This window comes from Rhinatrema bivittatum, chromosome 3, assembly GCF_901001135.1.
Source record: "Rhinatrema bivittatum chromosome 3, aRhiBiv1.1, whole genome shotgun sequence".
Lineage (NCBI taxonomy): Eukaryota > Metazoa > Chordata > Amphibia > Gymnophiona > Rhinatrematidae > Rhinatrema > Rhinatrema bivittatum.
Window position 1 is genome coordinate 302,171,680 of NC_042617.1, and position 17,604 is coordinate 302,189,283.

Here is a 17,604-nt window from a genome sequence, read left to right on the forward strand (position 1 = left end):
CCCTAAGGCTGTAGGCGGCTTCACTGTTACCACACTACAGCTCTGAGCCCGGCAACAGAGATGGAGATTTGGCCCACGGCACAAAGTGAAAGGGTGGGTGTGTTTTCTTTTTTAACTGACAAACCTGGATTTCCCTCTCTTCACCCAGACTGCATGCCCTCTGCCTCTTCTCCATCCACTAAGTTCAGAGAAAATAAAAGAATAGTGGGGTTTGGAGGAGTGGAATAGTCATGGGAGGGGAAGGCAGGGGGTAGAGGTTAGAGGGACTGAGCTGGATTGCTGTGCTTCCATGATAGGGCACAGCAGCTAGGTGGGAGAAGGTGGGAGTAACTTATGCTTTTTCCTGGCGTTTGTTTTTACTTGGGGACAAAATGTGGGGGACCTCACATTCTGGCAGGTAAGATAGAACCCAGAGCAATGAAAACATTAGAGGCCACAACAAACTGAAAATCCAGTGATTTTTCAGACAAGCTTCTGAGACATTTTAAATGTTTCAAGCTAGCCATTCACTTAATATTTTGGGGACTTTTTTAAAATCACCTCTACCAGCTTCATCCTAACAGCGAATGGAGCTCCAACATGTTGAAACAGACCTCCTCCCCCCAGTCAAAAGCAACTAGCACCAAGTGCCACCTCCCCGCTGTCGGAAAGGATGGCAAAGCAGGCCCGGTTCTAAAACCTAAAGAAAACGTTAGCAAGACATTTTCCTGATAACTGCAATTTTTGTTTCATTAGGCGGCTTGCAAAAGTATTGAACTCTAAAATGTCAGCAGATTTGTGTGGCTTACAAATGACACACAGATTGTTCCAGACAGTATATTACAAACCGGTATGCTCTTAAAAGTCAATTTTCAAAGTCATAATTCATTATTTCTCTGCATTTTCTGTAAAATAAAATTAAAAACTGAAAAATGCTGCTTGCATAAGTATTCAACCCCTGTGCTGGGGAAGCTCGAAGTTTACACAGATGAAGATATTGCCTTAACAACTGGCCTCTACCTGTGGATCATTAAAGGTCAGTTTTCTAGATAAAAGACCCCCTAATTCCAGTACCATTGCTCAAACTGTGAATCTGAAGGAAAGCTGTAAAAATGAAGACCAAAGAGCATTCTAAGGAAATTAAAGATAAAATTATAGACATGCACAAGATAGGAAAAGGCTGCAAAATAATATCCAAGTGCTTGGATATCCCAGTGAGCACTGTTGGATCAATTGTGAGGAAATGGAAGCTGCATCATACCACCCAGACACTGCCTAGACCAGGCAGTCCCTCAAATCATCATCAAAGCAAGAAGGCGACTTGTGAGGGAAGCCACAGAGAGGCCACCAACAATCACATTGAAGGAGCTACAGTGGCTGAGTCAGGAGTGCAGGTGCATCAGTCAATCATATGAAGAGCTCTGCATACAACTGGCCTGCATGGGAGGGTGGCTAGAAAGAAGAAAAACCTCAAAGCACATCTGGAGTTTGCCAGAAAGTATGAGGGACCTAGCTAAAATGTGGGATAAGGGTTTGTAGTCAGCTGAGAAAAAAACTGGAGATTTTTGGCCAAAATTCAAAACGCTGTGTGGCACAAACCTAACACTGCCCATTCCTCAGCAAACACCAACCCAACAGTAAAGAATGGGGGTGGCAGCATCATGTTGTGGGGATGCTTTTCCTCAGTGGGGACTGAGCACCTTGTCAAAACTGAAGGATGGATGGATGGTGTAACTTATAGGGCGATACTGCAAGACCACCTGCTTCATTCTGCTGAAAGACTAAAACTTGTGAGAAAGTTCATCTTTCAGCAGGACAATGATCCCAAGCACAAGGCCAGAACATCCCAGGAGTGGCTGAACAAAAAGGTGAATGTTTTTATAACGGCCAAGTCAAAGTCCAGATCTCAATCCAATCAGGAATCTGTGTCATTATTTGAAAATCAGAGTCCATAAGCACCATCCAACCAACCTGGAGCAAATCTGGCAGGAAGAATCGGCTAAAATCACTCCCAAATAGTGTGCAAAGCTGGAAGAAACTTACCCCCAACAGACTTAAAGCTGTTATTGAGGCTAAAGGTAGTTCTACCAAGAACTAGTCTGAAGGGGCTGAATACGTATCCAAGCAGCATTTTTTCAGTTTTTAATTTTATTTTACAAAAAATGCAGAGAAATAATAAATTGTGACTTTGGAAATTTACTTTGAGCGTACTGGTTTGCAATAAACATACTGTCTGGAACAATCTATTAAAGAGTCATTTGCAAGCCACACAAATTTGCTGATTCTTTTAGGTAGTCAAATACTTTTGCAAGCCACCGTCAGGCTGATGCAATATCTGTGCGGGAAAATCGGGCGCTCATGATTGCGGCGGGCCCGCTTTCCTAACGTGCACCCATCCACCTCTCTCGGGCATGCGATGGAATAGGCTAATGAGCCACTGCTTTAAAAAGGAGGCGCTAGGGGAAATTGTGTGTCCCTAGTACTTCCTTGGCATCGGGTGCCCAGGAGAAGTGGCTGTGCACGGTTTAGGAAAATGGATGCTCGTAAATTGAGCATCCGTTTTCCTAACCTGATCGCCGTCAAGATTTTTTTTTTTTTTAGATTTTGTTTTCACATTGCTGCTTTCTATGGGTCCTCCAACTTAATATCGCCATGATAATAAGTCTGAGGAACCACAGGAAAGCAGTATTTTCTGCTTTTTACTGTTAAACGTTTGGGGCTCCTCAAGACTTAATGCCAGCTCCAGAGCTGGCGTTAAGTTTTGAGGGTTAAAATGTGCACGTCTGGCGCATGGTTATTTTTTACATAAGGGGATAATAGCTAATAGCTTCATCAACATGGCATTTACAAGTGATGAGCATTGTTAGCTATGCACTGGTTTGGTCGCGTGTTTTGGATGCACTGATCCCCTTAATACATCAGGGTTTATGGATGCGCGTCCATAACGCATGCCCAACCGTGGGTTAGCCTGTGCACTAGCCTGCATCGGTTCCTATATATGGCACAGGACTACAGATAAAAACTGCCTGCAGTTTGTTATTTCCTGCCACCAGAGAGAGCTAAACAACAAGGAATCAACAGGCTAGAAAGGCACTGCGGAGAAAATTAACTTGAGAGGGAAGGAAGAACTGGGCCTTACCCACTCCAGGTCATGAGGAACAGAGGAATCTAATTCCGGTTTCAAAACTTTCTAAAATGTTCCCCCAGGGATTAAAACAAACTGGGGATGAGAAACCAGAACAGGATTTCTGGGAGTTTCTGCAGATGACCCGTAGGAATAGAAAGGCAGACTGCTTTACTTCCTAACTCCCTCCACTGTACCAGACCACCACCCAGCCTGGTTCAGTCCTGGTTTTGGGTCACGGCATACATGGAAATGCAGTTTCTACTTTTCCTAATGATATCAGAACAATGTCTTCATGCATGCAAACAGGATAAACTCAGGACCAAATCAGCCTGTTTGGGTTGATCTGGAAGAGATGCCAATCCCAATAAGGCCCTACCTAGGGGAGCAGTCCAAGTTTACCAACATTCATTCAAAATAATTCTGTCGTTATGCTCCTTATGACCCGGAATCAGGCAGTTACTCCAGCCCCCTTCCGCATGCCCCAACATCTGGGCAATAGGTGAGGCGGGTGGTTTCCCATGCTCCAGACCAAAAGACCCCACATTTCCAGGTGAAATCAAACACCCCCACCATCGTACACCTACATGGAAATGGACCAATCAGTGTAACTGCAAAAAAAAAAAGACTATTTCCCGCAATCACAGATGCTAACTGAACCTCCCATTACCTGTCAACCTAATCCCCAGACTGAGATTTTGGCTCCAGCCCTGGTTTTCTGACTTCCATCTGGCAGGGCATTAAAAAGGGTTATAACTTGTATTTGTAAAGCACCTGTCAACAAAAATTATAATTCCGAAACACACATGCAGCTAATTCTGGGGTACAAAGTTTTACTATGAATGTTGGTGCTTGGTCTGCACGACGAGGAGAGAAAGAGCAAAGCGGTTATCAGCCCAATTGCAGATGAGAACAGAAGCCCAGGAAGGAATGAAGGGACCTGCCACCCAGTCACAGCATCAGCAGGTGAGAGAGAGATTTAAACCTATGGGTGTCAGGAGGGCTCCCGATTAATGCTCCCCCTCCCACCCCGCTCCCTGGAAGGGTTAGCCTAAACTTCCAGGGGCCGAGTCCACTGCAGCCCCCAACGGGATCAAGAACGGATGAGCACATGGGGGGGGGGGGGGGTTTGTCTTCTATAGAACATCGATGTACACCAAACAGAGCTCTAAAAACAGACTGAAATCTTCAAATATTACTAATCCAGTCAGGCTTTGTAAAATAACTTAACCCTTGTGACTTGCCTATGGCGAGCGAGGGGCAGGGATGTTGCATTAACTAAATCCCTGTTTACTTTTTTTTGTTTGTTTGTTTGTTTAGCACATCATGTGCCTTTTAGCTGCTCTACGTGCAAGTGCCAAACACCCTGCCTTGCAAAAAGCGGGGGAAACACCCCCCCGCCCAGCAGACAAGGCTCTGACAATGCTGCAAATCCCACTGAACGTGTGAACAAACCTTACACCTTCAAATGAGCCTGTAGTGGCCACGGTCCTGTGCCTAGTTTTCTGAAGAACCCGAGTTTTCTTTGGTTCTCATCAGGAGCTATGGCTTGACCTGCAATGACCTCCCTCCCTCCTCCCCTGCTGGGAGTCCTGTAGGGGGGGTGTTTTATTTAGAATGGTTGAGTGTCCACTGCAGCACCACACAGAAGTCAAATAAAAGTGTGATGGGAGCCAGTGGATAATTAAAAAAAAAAGTAATTCATTACAGCATGAATCATTGGAAAGCCTCTTGGTTTTATATTTCTCATTATAAAAAAAAAGGGCTGGGTTTTGCAGTATCTGAGGTCTCAAAACCTTCCAACTTTATGGTCTCAAAGATGTCCGTGTAAGTTTGCCCATGGCCCCCCCCCCCCACCCAACTGTCCAGGATGCCGTGAGAAGGACAGGAGCCAACTAGATGCCGGAGGTGGATGCTGAGTTCAGCAGAGTGAGGAGACCTGCTCTGAAAAACCAGATCCCGCTCAGCACTGATGCAGGACTATCCACCGACAGGTGGACCTCGGATGCACCCTGTGGGATCGGACACTGAGCTGGTACAGCTGTGGAGACCTGCTCAGGACAGGAACTTTTTTTTTTCGCTGCCTCTCATGCCCCCTATTGGTCAGGCACTGGAGCGAATGAAAAACACCTCATCTCCCTGACCCCCATCCCCTTTGCGACTCTCTAAGGGTCTACATCCTGCTCACAATCCCCTTGGGCTGCTAGAAAACAGGGCAGAGGGAAAGGCGAGGGTTTGAAAGGAGGGAACAAATGAGCATTTGGCACACAGCTTATATAAATCCACTGCCATAAACGCTAAAAACACATTGCACTCAAATCAACATGATAGGGAGAGACACGGGAACACACCTAGCACCACCTGAGTAACGCAGAGCTCTCCCTCCCGCCCCCCTCCCCCCTTCTGTGCCTGGACACCCCCTGCCCTTTGGGAAGAGGGTGATGGGATGGCAGCCCAGGTTTGCAGCTCATGGAGAGCACCACTTGCCCCGGCAAGGCCAACAGGAATACACCCAGACCCAGCAGAGGAGAACGATAGACCAGAGCACCATTTGAAACCTCTCCCACCGCCAGCTGGAGAATGGACCCCCCCCCCCCCCCCCACACCCTTTCCCCAAGTCACTCAACACGCCCAATCCATTTTCCACATCTGCTGACATAGTGTGCAGGTCAGCCCATGAGAGTCTCTGTCTCTCCGCTAGACCGTAAGCTGCGCGAAGGAGCAGAGACCATCTCTTTTGTGTATCTGGACAGTGCTGTGTGCATCTAGTAGTGCTACAGAAATGAGAGGCAGCAGGAAAGAAAGGGAGTACAGGAGACAACCACCTTCTTCTCCCGCCTGCACCTCATGCAAGCGTATGTCTCCCTGCTGTCCCCTGGGAGAATCCTAACTTGCTGTGAGCGGGCGGTGCATCTCAGAAGACTACGGGTACACCTTGCCTTAACTTGTTTTCAAGATGGCAACCCCCCCCCCTTTCCCCCGTAGAAGCGTTTTCTGGGAAAAGATGTTTAGACACAATTTTTATCTATTTGTAAAATATGCTTTTCAGCTCTAAAGGGGGGGGCGGGGGACTAGATAGATGCGAGAAGGGGGTGGGGGGAGAGCAACGACCCCCTGAAACCCAGATCTGCATGAATTGGTAGAAATGGCTGCAGCGAAGGGAAACTGGCAGGGAGTAATGGGGCGGGTGAGCTCCTGCGCCCCCTCTCTCTCTCTCCCCAGAGCACGAACAAGATTGTTCCAATACAAAAAAAAAAAAAAAGAAAAGAAAAGAAACAAACCTCGGAATCCAATGAAAAATAAAACTGGATTCTTGCAAACAAAAACACAAAACGATATGAAGTGTAACTTTTCTCCAACACCCTGCACTTTGGGAGGCATTGCACAGTCAAACATCCAGCCTGCTGTGGGGGGGATCCCACAGCGCCTACGAATCCCCCAGAGATCGCCAGAGGTGTGACAAGTCCGCTGGGTCAACGGCTTTTCTGGGGGGTTTTTTTGGTTTAAATTTCCTTTCCCCTTACAGAGGTCTGGAGAACGTCTGAAACTTTGGCAAAGTGGTGGGAAGGGGCGAAAGGGGTCACTGCAATTCCAAGGGTGACACCCCCCCTCCCCTCCTCCCATCCCACCCTGAAAACAGGAAGGGTTAAGGCAAACGATAAACCTCTGATTCAAAGAGGGTAACAAATGGAGGCGAAGCCCCTCCCCCATCCCATAAGTCTTTTTGGCGGGCTTCTCCCTCCCCGCCCCCCGCCTTGCCGACAGTGGGAGGCGCAGGCAGCTCTCTCTCTCTCTGCAATGTCTTTACGGCTGATGCCAGGGAGCAGGGGAGATGCAGTGCCCGAAGAGCCCACTGGGGAGGGGAGGCCCTCCTCCCGGGGGCCCCGGATCTCGCTAAGGGGCCTTCGGGGGGCTCTTTTCCTCCGGCTTCTCCTCGGAGCTGGGTTTCTCGGGGGGTGCAGAGGGCTGCGAATCTTCCTCGAAGGCCTCGGGGTTCTCCAGCATCTCCCGAATGAGGGGGGGCATGGGACCCGGGATCTCCATCTTCAGTGTGATTGCACGTTCGGCCCCTGGGGTAAAAATTAAAAAAAAAAAAAATAAAGAAGGGAGGGTTACAGAGTGCGCACAAAACGGGAGGGGGAGGGGGATGGGGGGGGGGGGGAAGTGCTGTACATACAAAGCAGAATCATGTCACGGCAGTGCCCTGTCAGTGGGGCTCCGGCCATGTGAGCCTCCTCACAGCAGTGCCCTGGTGGAGCACAGCGTGGCGCGCGGGGGGGGGGGGGGGGTGTTCCTGTGTCTCTCACCTTTGGTGCTGATGCCGCGCAGGTCCGTGATCTTCATCAGCATGCGCGGGAACATGTGGGGCTTGTTTGGCCGCCGACGCCGGGCATAGATTTTCAGGGCCTCCAGCAACGGCTCTTGCAACTTGTCCACCTTCTCTGGCTCCTCCAAGTCCATTCGGTCTAGTAAAGACCAAAGGAAAACGAGTCACTTGTGAAAAAGCCCACCCCCACCCCTTTTCCACTTTACATGATTCCACTTCCATTGAAAGGTAAGCTTCCACTTTGCTGAAGATTTCATGGGAAAGAGTCTGCTGGCCTTCCCCACCCCTACCCCCACTGACTGCAGGCCTCCTCTCCATTAGTGCTGGTACCACACAATTTTGTCCCGTGTGTCAGCACGGACTCTGTACACCTCACAGTGCTCTCTCACCAGTGCCACACCCCTCAGAGCAAACTCAGTTGTGCACAGGGCTGGTTTAGCATTTCATGTGTCACCTACATGCCCCCCTCAATACGATGCCCTTACTCATACCACCCTTCCCCTGGCATGGTCTTCCTCCTCTTTCCCCCCCTCTAGTTGGCAGGAGGAGAGTAGAGCAGAGTTGCTTACCTGTAACAGGTGTTCTCTTAGGATAAGCCGGATGGTAGTCCTCACACATGGGTGAACACCAAGCTGCTGGCTGCTCCCAAACTGATATAAATCCACAGCCACCGAAACTAGCGCTAACGGGCGCAACAGCTGTGGTGGTGTGGAAAAACCTAGGGAGAAGCCTGCCCTATAACAAAAGTGGGATCTAGGCAGGAAGAGTTGCGTTGTTTCTTATTGGAAGAGGTTCCGCAGGACAGCTTGACCAAAGTTACTGTCCCTATGGCTATCTCTATCCAAGCAGTAATGGGTCACAAACATGTGGAGGGAACTCCATGTCACCGCCTTGCAAATGTCGGCCACGGGAACCACATGCAGATGGGCTACCAAAGCCACCATGGCACGGAGGGAATGATCCTTGATGTGACCTCCAAGCCGAAGGCCCACCTGTGCATAGCAGAAGGAAATACAATCCGCCAGCCAGTTGGATATTGTATGCTTGATGACCGCAACTCCCAATCTGTTCTTATCAAAGGAGACGAAGAGTTGCATGGACTGTCTGTGGCCTGCTGTTCTCTCTAGATAGAAAGCCAAGGCTCTTTTGCAGTACAGGCTGTGTAGAACCCACTCACCGTGGTGAGAATGCGGCCTGGGAAAAAAAAAAAGATAGGCAGGACAATTGACTAGGTGAGATGAAAATCAGTGATCACCTTGGGCAGGAACTTAGAGTGGGTGTGAAGCACTACCCTGTCATGGAAAAACTTTGTATAAGGTTGATATGTTACCAACGCCTGAAGCTCACCAACTCTGTGTGCTGAAGAACTGCAATCAGAAAGATAATCTTCCATGTCAGATACTTCAACTCACAGGTGTGAGACGAGCCAGAACCACGGTAAGATCCCAGGACACCACAGGAGCCATGGGGGGGGGGGGGTTCAGCTGAAGCAAACCCCACATGAACCGGCTCACCACAGGATACACGGAAACTGGCAAATTATCCACCTCATGGTGGTAGTCCCTGATAGAACTGAGGTGTACTCTGACCGAGTTGGTTTTCAGACCAGCATCGTTAAAGGGATAGCAAGTAGTCCAACAATTTGGGAGTAGGACAAGTGAATGGATCCAAGCCATCTCTCTTACACCAATGGAGAACCTCCTCCACTTTAAAGTGTAAGATTTCCTGGTAGACGGCTTTCAAGAAACTATCAGATCCCAAGACCCGTCCTCTGAGAGGAGGTTGGGATGGTGCAGCCTGCCTCAATCCTGTTTGATCAGGTCGGGGGAGGTCCCTAGACTGATCGGTTCCCTGACGGAGAGATCCTGAAGGATTGGGAATCAAGCCTGTCTCGGCCATCGGGGGGGGGGGAGGGGCACGAGAATCATGGTTCCCCCCCCCCCCCCTGCTTCAGGAGAATTTTCAAAACCAGTGAAGTGGAAGATATGCATACAGAAGGCCCTTGCCCTAATGGCGGGCAAAGGCATCTGAGGTTGGTCTCTCGGTTCCCAACTGAAGGGACCGCTCGATTGGACAGGTGATCCTGGAATGCCCAGAGTGCGTACCTGATCACCCAAAGTTCCAGGAAGTTGATCTGGCCATGAAGCCTCCTGACCCAATCAGCGACCTTGTGTGCGGAGGCCATCCACATGTGCCCCTAGCCCAAGGTGGAAGCATCCGTAGTGAGCACTACCTGGCACGAAGAGGTCTGAAAGGGAACCCCCGCTCCAGGTTGGGGAGAATTTCCCACAGGACAGGGAGACCTGGAGGGGAGGCGTAATGCGCACCTGCACATTGAGGTCCTGGGAGGCCTGGCACCACTGTGATCGCAGAGTCCATTGGGCTCTCCACATGTGCAAGCAGGCCAAGAGGACGACAGAGACTGAGGCAACCATGTGATCCAACAACAGAAGCAAAGGTGGGCTGGCACCCATCAACTGCAGATCAACCTTGCCAGAGACACTAGAGTAAGAGCTCAGTCGTGAGGAAGGAAAGCCCAGCCTTGGGTTGTATCCAGGCGGGCCCTGATGGAAGTCCAACTGGGACGACGGAACAAGGTGGGACTTCAGGTAGTTGATAACAAACCCAAGCCATATGGTCAAGTTGAGGGAATGAAGTACCCCTTTGTGTATGGCTGCCTTGACCAGCCAGTCATCCAAGAAGGGGAAGACATGTACCCCTAGAAGACGAAGGTTTGGCCCCATGACTGCCAAACACTTGGTGAAGACATGCAAGGCTGTAGCGAGGCCAAACGGTAACACCTTGTACTGGAAGTGAGTGTTGCCCTCCAGGAATCTCAGGTAACTCCTTGATTGGGGGAGATCCCTATGTGGGCATAGGCCTCCTTTAGGTCGAGGGAGCAAAGCCAGTCCTCTCTTTGCAGGAGGGGAATCAGGGTGCCCAGTGAGACTATCTTGAACTTTTCTCTTCATAAATGTTTGTTCAAGGGCCTCAGATCCAAGATGGGGCATAACCCTCCTGTTTTCTTTGGAATAAGGAAGAATTTAGAGTAGAATCCCTGTCCTTGTTCAGCTTGTGGAACAGGTTCTACCACTCCCACCATTAACAGGGCAGAGAGCTCTGTCCAAAGAACCTCCTGATGTGGGATCTGGCCCCATGACTAATTGGGGGTGGGGGGGAGAAAAAGAGTCCTCTGGGACACTCAGGAAATTCAACCGATACCCTTGACAGATGATGGACAGGATCAAGTGGTCTGAGGCGATCTGAATGATCAACATCGCGCCCTGATACACCTTCCTACCCAAGGCATTTGCAGCCCGGTGCTCCTGCCCCGGAGGCGCCGAAGAATGGGAACGGGAGCATTTGGCTTTTTTGAGGGCCGAATCTACCACCATTGACTGGTGTGGTAGATGGCGCCTCTCAAAACCTAAGGCTGGCTGGATGAGTTAGAGTGCATCTGTCTTATGGTTCACTGGTGGTATGGAGACCAGGTGCTCCCACATCCTGAGGAGTAACTCCTTGAAAATATCATAGAGGGGGAGCGCGAGCATCTCCTTTGGGGCATCTATGAACCGGAGAACCTCCAGCATCTTATGATGGGCATCCTCCTCCACCAGTAGCTGGAAGGGAACAGACTCAGCCATAGCTCGCACAAAGTCCGCAAAGGTCAGATCCTCCGGCGGGGATCTACACTTTTCATCGGGAGATGGATCCGAGGGGATGTCTCCAGAGTCCTGCAAGGAAGATTGAGAGGTATCAACTCCCCAGGGATCATACAGGGACTTCTCCTCACTGAAATCCCCTGGGGGGCCTCAAGGAGGGTCTCTGCCTGAGACCCCGGCCTCAGAGCCAAAGGCGCCAATGGCACCGGAGGCACTGATGGCCTCGAGGCAAGAAAGAGTGCACATGGCATCGGCACTGATGGTGCCCCTGGACAGGAGGCATCGTCCTCCTTTGAGGACGATGCCTCCTGTCCAGGGGCACCTTTGAGGAAGTTGGAAAGAGACTCTGGACGGAGGAAGACTCAGCGGCTGCTGGGGTATCGAGAAAACCTTGGGTGGCAGGGCAATTGTGTCGGCAGAACGCCCAAGAGAACATTGAGTCCCTCTAGCAGCAGCACCAGCAATGCAGGGGCAGGCTCGGACACTGAGGGCATCGACGGAGCGGGCGGCTCGATGGCCTGAAAATCTCAGAGCTCCACCTGTTGTAACCTGCAGTCGAGCTCCTCCTGGAAGTCTGCCGAACCGAGGACTGAGGGAGCAGGAGCAGGGTGAGGCATGATCAGAGGCTCAGTATCCAGTACTGATGTCTGTGGGGAACGCCCAGGACTCCCGGGTACGATGGAAGTCGATGCCTCCTCTCCATGGGGTCACTTCAAGGGCAGCACAGAGCTGCCAGCACAACGCAGAGGATGGAGACGATCTGGAGGTCCTTGAGCGCGAGGATGCTGGAGAATGCCTATCTCCTGAATCGCGCTCACATGAGGGCACCGAAAAGGGAGTGGGCACTGAGGGAAGTAGCTCCATTGGTTACCCACGGTCCTTGGGAGTAGAGTTGCCTGATGCTGGAGTAGAAGGGTCAGATTTTTTTGACCCGAAGAGTTTTTGCATTTTATCAAGATGACCCCGATGACTCTTGGGGGTCATTTGGTCACAAAGACTACACCCCCTGACATTGTGCGATGCCCCCAGGCAGAGAATGCAAACATCATGTGGATCCGTGATGGACTTGGTCCACGGACACTTGGGAAACAGGCGAAAAACCGACGCCGCCATGAAAAAGAGCCAGCGAGCATGGCACAGTCAGGAATCGACCGCACAGAAGGTACAAAATCTTACCACGCAGCCCTGAAGCACAGACAGGGGAAGGGGGACCCAGCCAGAAAAATACAGATGCAAAAAACTCTGAAGAGCAGAGCTCCAAAAAACCACGAGGCAAACAGCTCCGTGAAAAATAAGAGACTGAAGGGGGACCCTATGTGGACGTGTGGATAGTAGCATGCTCAGTGTGCCTAGTCAAAGTTCTAGAAACTTTGACAGAGGTTTTCCATGCCGGGCTCCATCTGATAATGTCACCCATGTGTGAGGACTATCATCCTGTTTGTCCTAGAAGAACATTTCTTACCTATGTCTGCTTCCTCCGCAGCCAATTGCAAATCTGAAATCTGAAAACATGGTGCTAGGCAAGTTCCAGAAGACTATGGGGCCCTGCCTGTCTCAGACTTCCAAAGGAAGCTGGCACAAGAGGAGAAAGATGCAGGTAAGAAGCACTGCTCTCCTGTTGGCTGGAGGGACTTTGAAGCAACAGTGCATTGTGCAGCACCGGCAAGAAGCAGAAGCTGCAACGTAGCAGAGCACTAGGCCAGCAGCTAAGTGGTGGAGGGCCAGGTGCTGGAGAAAGAAAGAGGCTCGTATTTGTTTGGGGAAGAAGGGGAGAGGAGGTCTGTGGCTGTGGGAAGGGAAGGGAAGGGAAGGGAAGAAGAGGTGGCTGATGATTGGAGTGGGAGGACGGGAGTGGAGGCAGCTAGTGTCTTGGTGAAGAGAGGCGCAAGCAGCAGCTCACGATGATGTGAAGGTCAGAAGTAGAAATGGGAGACACAAGAAAAGAGGGAAGATTAAGAGGAAGGGAAAGCAGAGTTGCTTACCTGTAACAGGTGTTCTCCCAGGACAACAGGATGTTAGTCCTCACATATGGGTGACATCATAAGGATGGAGCCCAAACACAGAACACTAACCCTGCATCCAGCAGGGGTCCCCCTTCAGTCTCGTGTGTAGCAAAACATACGAGCGAAAAATAAAATAATAAAACGTAAGCGAACCCAACTCCATGGGGTGGTGGGCAGGTTTCGTGAGGACTAACATCCTGCTGTCCTGGGAGAACACCTGTTACAGGTAAGCAACTCTGCTTTCTCCCAGGACAAGCAGGATGGTAATCCTCACATATGGGTGAATAGCGAGTTACAGGATGCCAGAGTAAGTGAACCAAAAGCACCCAATGACGTGCAACAGGCCCAACAACAAGGGTGGTTTTGGGTAGGAGGGCAGCCTGAGTTTCACAGTGGGTCGCAGGAAGGAAGTTGGGTTATTAAACTGGAAACAAATTACGCAGGACAGACTGGCCAAAGATGGAATCTTGCCTGCCAGCCTTGTCGAAACAATAATGAGTTGCAAAGGTGTGGAGAGAGCTCCATGTGGCAGCTCTGCAGATGTCAGCAAGAGGTACAGAATGGAGGTGCGCTATTGACATTGCCATGGCTCTTACTGAATGCGCTTTCACTCGTCCCTGTAGCGGAAGGCCTGCTTGTTGGTAGCAGAAGGTAATACAGTCCGCCAGCCAGGTGGACAGGGTCTGCTTGCCCACCAGAACTCCTAGTTTGGTTTTATCGAAGGAGACAAACAGTTGGGTGGACTTCCTCTGGGCTGCAGTGCGGTCCAAATAAAAGGCGAGCGCACGTTTACAGTCCAAGGAATGCAGGGCCCGCTCACCTGGGTGTGAGTGAGGGTTTGGAAAAAAGGTAGGAAGTATTATGGACTGATTTGTGGAAATCAGAAACTACCTTTGGCAAGAATTTAGGGTGAGTGCGGAGTACCACACAATCGTGGAGAAATTTGGTATAAGGTGGGTATGTTACCAGTGCCTGTAGCTCACTGACTCCACAAGCTGAATTTATAGCAACTAGAAAGATCAATTTCCAAGTGAGATGTTGTAACTCGCAGGAGTGTAGAGGCTCTAACGGAGGTCGCATGAGCCATGCTAGCACAACATTGAGGTCCCATGCCGTAACTGGAGGACGCAGTGGAGGCTTCAGCTGGAGTAAACCTCTCATAAAGTGCCCTACAAGACTCTGAAAGGTATCATAGGTAGTCCAGGAACCTTGACTATGTAGGGCAGGAAAAGGGATCTATTTCTTTTGTCGTGCACCACAAGGAGAATCTTTTCCATTTGGAACGATAAGATCTCCTAGTAGAAGGCTTTCGTGAAGCTACGAGGACCTGGGACACATTGTCAGAAAAATTAAGGGATTGTAGTATTATCCTTTCAACATCCAAGCTATCAGAAACAGGGAGTGAAGGTTCGGATGACGCAACAGCCCATTGTTCTGTGTTAGAGTTGGATTTGTGCCCAGGCGAATTGGTTGCTGGACTGAGAGGTCGTGTAGGATGGGAAACCAAACCTGTCGTGGCCAGCGAGGGGCTATGAAGATCGTTATGCCCCGGTCCTGCCATAACTTCACGAGAGTCTTGCTGATGAGTAGAAATGGAGGGTAGGCATATAGAAGACCCGTTGTCCATGAGTGGGCGAAGGCATCTCGTGGAGCTGTGTTGTGGCTGCGGTGTAGAGAATAGAAATTGTCCACTTTGCGTTTCTGGATTGATGCAAAGAGGTCTATGTGTGGGCGGCCACACTGGTGGAAAATTTGGTTTGCTACCATGGGATTTAGGGACCATTCGTGGGGATGAAAGGTCCGGCTGAGATTGTTCATGCCTGCCAGGTAGGTTGCTCTCAGTAGCATGGAATGGGAGAGAGCCCAGGCCCAGATCTGTGCCGCCTCTTGGCATAGCAGGTAAGAGCCTGTGCCTCCTTGTTTGTTTAGGTACCACATCGCTACCTGGTTGTCTGTTTGGACTAGTATTACCTTGTTGGATAGGCAATTCCGAAGAGGGCATATCGTATCGCCCTGAGCTCCAGAAAATGTATTTGGTGCCATGCTTCTGCTGTGGTCCAGGTTTCCTGGGTTTGCAGATTGTTGACATGGGCTCCCCAAAACAGGTTGGAGGCATCTGTGTTAGTGTAATCCGAGGTTCTGGAGATTGAAAAGGTAGTCCTATCAGAAGACTGGACTTCTGTATCCACCAAGCTAGTGAGAGTTGGAGCTGGTTGGTGACGTGGACAATGTGAGATAGATCTTGATGTGATTGGAACCATTGGGACTTTAAAGTCCACTGTGTCACTCTCATGGCTAGTCGAGCCATTGGGGTAACGTGAACTGTGGATGCCATGTGACTTAGCAAGGTTAACAGCTGTGGTGGTTGGCGAGTCTATACTGCTTTGGCTAAGGTTGACAATGTGCGTGCTCGGTCCTTTGGGAGGAACGCTTTGGCTTGAATGGTGTTTAGATCTGCTCCGATGAACTCCAGGGTGTGTGATGGAGTCAGATGTGACTTGGGATAGTTTATGAGAAACCCAAGGATTGTAGTAAGCTGATGGTAAAATGGAGGGAGTAGAAGACCTACCTTCTTGGATGGATCTCTAAGTAGCCAATGGTCTAGATAAGGATAGACGTGGATACTGCGTTGTCGCAAGTAAGCTGCAACTACTGCTAGGCATTTCGTAAATGCCTAGCTGACGCTAGGTCGTACGGCAGCACTCGGTATTGGAAATGACTGTGGCCTACTATGAACCTGAGGTATCTACAATGAGGAGGGTATATGGCTATGTGGGCATACGCCTCCTGAAGGTCTAGAGAGCAGAGCCAATCTCCCCCCTTTGTAGGAGAGGGAGCATGGTGCCCATGGTTACCATTCTGAACTTTTCCTTGCGGAGATGCTTGTTTAGGGCAAGGAGGTCCAGGATAGGATGTATGCCTCCTGACTTTTTTGGAATCAGAAAATATAGAGAGTAGAACCTTTTTCCTCGCTGCAGTCGGGGAACAGGTTCCACGGGGTTCGAACGGAGGAGGATGGAGAGTTCTGCCTCGAGAAGTGGAGTATGGTCGGTTAGACTCCTCGCCGGACGTGGTGGAGAGTCCGGGGGAAGTGTTAGGAAGTTTAGATGGTAACCGTGGGCAACCACAGAAAGGACTCATTGGTCGGTGGTGATTGTGTGCCATGTGCTGGCAAAGTGGCACAAGCAGCTTCCCACAGGAAAAGTTGTTAGAGGCAGGGTTTGACTGCTGCTCTCTAGAAGGGAGTCAAAACCCCGATGCCGGACCAGTCTGCGGAGCTGGTTGGGCTTTTGGGGCCCTGTGTTGTCGAGGCTGACCTCTTTGAGAGGGTCTAGGCTGTCGAGCACAGGATCGAGGAGGGTAATACCTACATGGCTTATAAGATAGCATCCTAGGTTCCTGTCTAAACGACCTTTTGGCAGTAGATGAGAAGTCCGAGGGAACAGTGGACAGCTGGCGCAAGGTCTCATGGTGGTCTTTGAGTTGCGCCATGTTTCCTGAATTTTATCGCAAAACAAATTGTCCCCTGTACAAGGAAGATCTGCTAACCTTTCCTGGACTTCCTGGTGTAGGTCAGAGGATTTGAGCTATGCTCAGCATCTGGCGCTTATTCCCGCTGCTGAGACTCTGGAGGCAGTCTCAAAGATGTTGTACGCTGCTCTGACTTCGTGCTTTCCAACATCAAGTCCTTTTTGGAGGATTGCAGTGAGTCCTTCTTGAAATTCCTCCGGTAGTGTCTTGGAGAAGTCCTGAACTTGTTTCCAAAGATTCCTCGAGTATTGACTCATGTATCGCTGGTAGGCTGCTATACGTGCCATTAGCATAGAACCCTGGAATACTCTTCGGCCGAAGGCATCCAAGGACTTCTGCTCTTTACTTGGAGGGGCAGAAGAATGAGACCGGGATCGCTTGGCTTTCTTCTGAGCAGACTCAACAACTACAGAGTGGTGGGGCAACTGGTGTTAGGATTCGTAGGTTAGGGAACCCTTGGCCCGAGGTGAGGAGCCCCACTGAGCCTCACCATCGGGAGGCGAGGTCTGAGCTACAGGTGACACAGCCCAGCGAGTAGCGGGACAGCAAGAGACTGGGGTATGGATGTGGTAGTCAGGATAGGTCTCCCTAGTGGTGGAGTGTTGGACAGGCCCCGAGTAGCGGGGAATGCAGGCAAGTTATGGAGAACTGCCAGGCCCGGAGCCACAAAGAGAGTCAGCACAGAGGGAATGACATGGGCTTACCCGGGACACGGGGAAGCCCAGGGGTCTCTGACAGTGTAGGAGAACACCACCCTGTGGAGCGGGGGAGTGCGGTACAGTCAAGGGGTAGACAGGACGCTACCCCGAGGAGCGGGGAGCGGAATGTAGTGACAGTGGTATGCAGGGCGCTGCCCCGAGGAGCAGGGGAGCGCAGCACAGTCCCAAGTTCACAAGCGCTACCCCGAGGAGCGGGGGAGCACGGCTAGTCACAAGTGATGGCAATGGCCCACTGAGTGGGGTACACCAGCGCTGGGTC

At 50.6% G+C, this 17,604-nt stretch overlaps 1 protein-coding gene across 4 annotated transcripts in view; it reads right to left on the reverse strand.

Moving 5' to 3' along the window:
• Nucleotides 1-3,055: 3,055 nt before the first annotated feature.
• Nucleotides 3,056-17,604, reverse strand: part of RARG (retinoic acid receptor gamma) — a 176,764-nt gene continuing 162,215 nt past the window's right edge. For all 4 annotated transcript variants that reach the window (XM_029595068.1, XM_029595070.1, XM_029595071.1 and 1 more), the window contains 2 exons: nt 7,411-7,569; nt 3,056-7,173 (listed from right to left, as the gene is read on the reverse strand). In XM_029595068.1, the coding sequence (XP_029450928.1) occupies nt 6,998-7,173; nt 7,411-7,569 (335 nt within the window). In that variant the 3' untranslated portion in view covers nt 3,056-6,997. The remainder of the gene's footprint in view (nt 7,174-7,410; nt 7,570-17,604) is intronic.